Here is a 5,715-nt window from a genome sequence, read left to right on the forward strand (position 1 = left end):
AGGCTGAGAGTAGTGTGACTGGCCTCAGGTCCCCCAGCAAGCTTCCAAGGCATGAGGGGGGATTCGAACCTGGATTTCCCGGATCCTACTCCAGCACTTCAACCACTGCACCATCCTGGCTCTTGTGACGGAATAGCGTGTTGAAATGTGATTTATTTATTTTTTTACTGGCATGATTGTATATACAAAGTTGAATAAAAGAAATTCCTCACTGTCTGCGTTTCTTTTCTGGCCACTGAAACAAAGTTTGGGTTCAGTGGCACTTTGAAGACCAAACTTTGTTCTGCTGGTTCAGACCGACATGGCTAACCACCTGAATCTATTTTCTGCCTGTTATCATTGTTCATTTTACTTTATGATTATTACTGAAAATCCTGTTGTCGTATAGAGGAGGGGCTCCGACCTGGAGAGCCCCAGCCTGGCATCTGCTCATCAGATCTCAGCAGCTAAGCAGGGCCGACACAGAGGCAGGCGGTGGCAAAAAACCCCCTCTGAGCATCTCTTGCCTGGAAAGCCCTACGGGGTCAGCATAAGTCAGCCATGACTTGATGTCAACAAAAAAAGGAGTGGGGGTTTAAAAAATTATCCGTCCTGGGCACCAGATAGTCTTGGTACCCCACTGTACAGAGATGAAAGAACATTTTGTGGAGATGCTGAAGAAGAACCCCCAAAGAAGCATCACTTTGCACCCCGTTTTAGCTTACCTTGATGTCTGACTCCTTGCGAACATCACAGACCTGGTAGCAGGCTTGCCCTGGGCACCCAGAAGCCTGCAGGTCCCTCTGAATCGCTCGCCCCTGTTCCGCTGCAAGGGGGGAGAACAGAACAGTTGCCAGCAGGAGAAACCTTCCAACCCTGCCTTTTTTGTGCAGCCTCTGCCATCTTATCCCTCCCTCTTCCTTTCCAGCTGTGCCTGAGCTCTAAGTACACACAAGCATGTTTGCTAAATGCATTGAAGACTGTTGCTCTTCTATCCTGGTGGTTTTCTCCATTTGGCTAAAAGAACTGCTAAATAAATAAACTCTGTTTTAAATGGGGAAACCAACTCCTTGGGGAGAGTGTCCCATCTAGCGTTACCTACTGGAACAGGGGAAGACAAAGAATGTGATGGCTGAGGAATAGACAGATCATGTGCAGCAAAAAGAAGGGCCGATGATCCTACTTTCCATAGTCGGCCTCCTTCCCTGGGGAAGTATTCACCAACACTCTACTCAAGGATGAATATGACAAATTTCTTACCTGTCTCCTCTCTCTCGAAGGGCTTGAGCAGAAGATGGGAAATGCCACTTTGACCACAGTCTTCTCATTCCCATTTACTTTCATCTCTGCCTCGACTACCCTAAAGCTCATCTTTTCCCTGCCAACAGGGAGGTAAGGGGCTGGATCCTGGGATCCTATTGCTCCTGGGCCAGGAGTTCTGCACTGCTCACCCCTCTGCTCCTGGAGACAGTCAACACAGAGTTTTGGATCTCTCTTTCAAGGCTGTCAGTGGCCTGGAGCCAGAGTCACTGAAGGGCCACCTCCTCCCATATTGCCCGCCCCAAAGACTTCTTTTTACCTCAGCTTTTAATTAAGGGAGTTGTTCTTTTACAATTTTTTTTTTACAGTCTGCTTCAAGCGTGAGGCTTGTTTTATGGTTTTGTCATCCTCTGGCTGGGCTTTTTAATGGCTGGGCTTTTAATCTTTTTTTTTTTAATTCACTATTTTTATGCTGTGCTATACTTTTACTATGTTAGACTTCGTAAGCTGCCACAAGAAGGTTCTCTGTGGAGGTGGCATACACCTGTTTTGAACAAACAAGGGGACCCAGTCGTGGTGGGGCGAGGAAAAGTGCTCTGGACTCACCTCCACGGGCTCGTGAACAGAAGACCACATTGGCTCCCTGGCGAACTGGAGGGTGAGGAGAGAAAAAAATGTGAAATAAAACTCAGAGGCTTGGCACCCGCAGAGATGTGCACCACAAGGTTTATTGACTGGTTTAAAAGACTCATTTCCTTTCCCTCCATTTTGGTCTCCAACCCTTCCCTCAAACAACCCACAAACACTTCAAGGGAAAAAATAATTCTTTTCAATCTCAGGAGAGGCAGCCAAGATCTTCTCGCCAAGAACAGACCATCAGACTGCTTGTGATGACTCCCCCTGCAAACCCTCCATGACGATAAGTAGCACTGAGGGCTACTTTTAAAATGACCTTTTATATACAATGGAATGAATTCTCTCCAACAGCACCATTCCCAGGTAGTACTTCTGCACTGGGGAGGGGGGATATTGAGTCTCCCTTACTTCACCCTGATCAATCAATCAATTAATTATCATATGGCATTGTGTGTAGAATAGCCAGGAGATCCTAAGATTGTCTGGCATCCAGAAGTTGTAGCTCTTGTAGTGCTATGCACCACTAGGTGGCGAGCTAGACTTGATTTTAAGGCAAGAGGCATTTCAGAGATGATTTGCCAATGCCTGTCTCAGTGTCAGAACCCTAGTATTCCTTGGAGGTCACCCAAATACTAGCCAAGGCCAATCGTGCTTAGCTTTGGGGATCTGACAAAATTGGGCGAGCCTGGGCTATCCAGGTTAGGGGTTTCACCCTTATGATGCCCCAAAAACCATGCCAGAAGGGCAATATCTTATGTCAGCGCTCATGGGCAATGTGTCACCAATGGTAGGAGGGCAAACCCACCATACACCACAGAAGCTTGCTGGGTGACCTTGGGGTAGGCTTGCCAAGTCCCCCCGGGGGGCGAGGAAACCCCCGCCTGAGAGGCCTGTTACCCGCTGGCGGCGGATCGGGTCCGGGGGGGAACCCCACCCCTAAAGCACGCAACATGCCCGGCGTCAGCACGTCACCCAGAAGTGACGCAGTCGCATCGGGCACGTTGGGGGTGGGGGGGCGGTCATCCGAGGGAAAACTCTATGGTTTTCCCTCGGATGATTGTGGCCTTGCCCCCAGCGTGCTTGACGTGGTTGCGTCACTTCCGGGTGATGTAATTACAGCATGCACATTAACCCTTGGAGCAGTGCCGGACTCCCCCGCTATACCTACGGTAAGGACTTGGCAACCCTACCTTGGGGGCAGTCATATACTCTCAAGCTAGCCTATCTCACACGGTCACTGTTATGGAGGTAAAATAGAGAAGAGGAGAATGTTGTAAACCACTTTGGGCCTCACTTGGAAGGAAAAGTGGGGTATAAATGAAGTAAACTAATGAATGTGAGCTGCCCTGATCCAGCCTAGGCCAGAATGGGCGGGATATAAAAATCAATAACTCTAAAAATCTAAAAACCTAAATAAAATAAGAAAAGAGCCCTTGCTGTATTATTGTGAACGGGCCAGCAACACTGTTATCCTCTTCCGCTCACCGGCCATCTCGATCTCCTCTCGCACAAAGAGATCTCCCTTTTGACTCCACCTCGAGGAGGAAAACCCCTCTTATACATGATTTAAAAGAAGATGACCTTGGTCTTCTTTGGCATTGGCTCATTGTGGTTAAGCCACTAACAAAAGCTTCCTTCCCGCCGCCCCCCCAAAAGTAACAACCGCATCCCCAGCTGGCATTCCACATGATGGGAAGCTTCTGCCAACACTGAGGCCCAGCCCAGAAAAAGCTATCAGTCTTGCTCTGGAAATATGGGCACCCAGCGCCTCCCGCCACAGGCTCTCAGTCCTAGCATCAGAGAGGGCATCCAGCAGTCCGATTGCCACCTCATGTTCTGGTAGCCCTGGTTCAAGAGCTTTACAACAGGTTGAAACTCAGCAGGTGCAGCTTCGCCTGCTATGAAGATAGGAACCCCCACGCCACATTCCCAGAATTTGAGCCACAGCTCATCAAGGTAGTTCTTGTCATCTGTTTTCCATGTAAGGAATCAGTTCCAGATCATAGATCAGGTATCCCTTCCTGTTACTTTTGATAACACCAGGAAGAGCCTCGTGGCAAATGAAAAGTCTCCAGTCCGCATGGCCTTATGCTGGAACAGGCTACTACATGACTCCTTTTTGTTTTTGCAGGACTGACAAAAAATGCCTCAGAGGATATAAAGGGCACATTTCCCACCCTCCTAATTTCCCTCCACTCGAGATTAAAGATGTAGGGAGTAGGGATGCCAGCCTCCAGGGGGCACCTGGAGATCCCCTGTAATTCCAGCTCATCTCCAGACTACAGAGATCTGCTCCCCTGGAGAAAATGCAAACCAAAGCGAGAGAGATCGCGGGATGGAAGTTGAAAGAAAGCAAACAACCGTGATGTATAGTGCCAAAAAAAAAAGGTTCTTCACCAACTTGTAAAAAGGTTCTTCACCAATGAACCATGCATAGTACTCTAGTCATATCTCATAGTCACACTCATCAAATCACACTAATGGATTTGATTAATGTGACTATGAGATATGACTAGAGTGTTTGCCAAATGGATTAAGGTTATATAGATATTTCAACGCTACCCATTTTGATAAAGGTATACACGAAACAAGATGTAATATGCATGGTTCATTGGTGTCGGTGGTGTTTGAATTGCTTCCGGTAAACTAAATACTGAAAAAATTAACAAGTTGATGAAGAACCTTTTTCTTTGGCACTATACATCATGGTTGTCTGCTTCCTTTCAACCCCTGGAGAAATGGCTGCTTTGGAGGGTGGACTGTATGTCATTGTATCCCACTGAGGTCCCTGTCCTCCCCAGGCTCCACCACCAAATCTCCAGGAGTCTCCCAGCCTGGTGCTGGCAACCCTGCCCCCCACCCCAAATGGTGGCCAGTAGGGACCTCACAAGCCCCACGGGGAGCAAGGCTTCCTAAGCCTTCCTGGCAGGAATTGCCCCCTCCTCCATACCCACGTCTCGCCGTTCTTACCAAATTCTCTCACAGTGGCCAGACCGATGCCTGAGGTGCCACCAGTCACGATCACCACCTTGCCTGGGTAACGCAGTAAAGAGTCCATGCCTGCTGTTTGCCTCGGTTAGTCGTAGTGAGTAAAATCCACATCGAGTCTGGGAATATAAACTGTTGGGTGGAGCAACGGAACTGCTGAATTTGGAAATATAAACTGCTGGGTGGAGCAAAGCAACTGCTGAACTTGCATGTTGGGTGGAGGGTATGAAGCTACTTTGCTGACTGTCACCTTGGCAGGTTGTGGGGCATGAGGGCTGGTCATTGTTGAAGTGGAAGAAAAAGACTGGGGGGGGGGGTTCTAGAAGCTTCTACATTTTGTCCAAGTTACAGGTTTTTTCCTGGAAGGGCTGAGCTGAAGAGGCAGGAGCTGTGAGGAAAGCAACTCCCACTGGATTCTTTCTGCTAAGGCCGCTCTTCACTCTTCCTTTCCCATCGCTCAGCTCATTTCCTCTACGACGGGCCTTCCTTCCCATCCTCTCTTTCCTAAAATCACTCCCTTAAAAATATATATTCTCCCCACATAGTATATTTTCATTCCATCTAATTTCTTCTCATGTCAGCTCTCCCTCCTGCCTCTGTTGGCTGAAATCATTTCCCAGGGAAGACGGTGGCCCTCAGAACTTTGGAGGAGCTATGGCTAAGTAGGATTGCCAGGTCTGGGTTGGAAAATACCTGGAGACTTTGGGGGTGGATCCGGGAGAAGGCAGGGTTTGGGGAGGGGAGGGGCCTCAGCATAGTACAATGCCACAGAGTCCCCCCTTCAAAGCAGCCATTTTCTCCAGGGGAGCTGATCTCTGCCAGCTGGAGATCAGTTGTGAAAGTGGGAGGTCT

General features: G+C 48.6%; 1 protein-coding gene across 1 annotated transcript in view; it reads right to left on the minus strand.

Moving 5' to 3' along the window:
* The window catches only part of LOC107125868 (17-beta-hydroxysteroid dehydrogenase 14-like), a 36,041-nt gene extending 31,051 nt beyond the window's left edge, over positions 1–4,990 (minus strand). The window contains exons 1-2 of the mRNA XM_015429332.1: positions 4,846–4,990; positions 1,846–1,890 (exon numbers count right to left, since the gene is read on the minus strand). Coding sequence (XP_015284818.1) covers positions 1,846–1,890; positions 4,846–4,933 — 133 coding nt within the window. The 5' untranslated portion in view covers positions 4,934–4,990. The remainder of the gene's footprint in view (positions 1–1,845; positions 1,891–4,845) is intronic.
* Positions 4,991–5,715: the final 725 nt, after the last annotated feature.

This window comes from Gekko japonicus, unplaced genomic scaffold (assembly GCF_001447785.1).
Source record: "Gekko japonicus isolate JY-2015 unplaced genomic scaffold, Gekko_japonicus_V1.1 scaffold5715, whole genome shotgun sequence".
NCBI lineage: Eukaryota > Metazoa > Chordata > Lepidosauria > Squamata > Gekkonidae > Gekko > Gekko japonicus.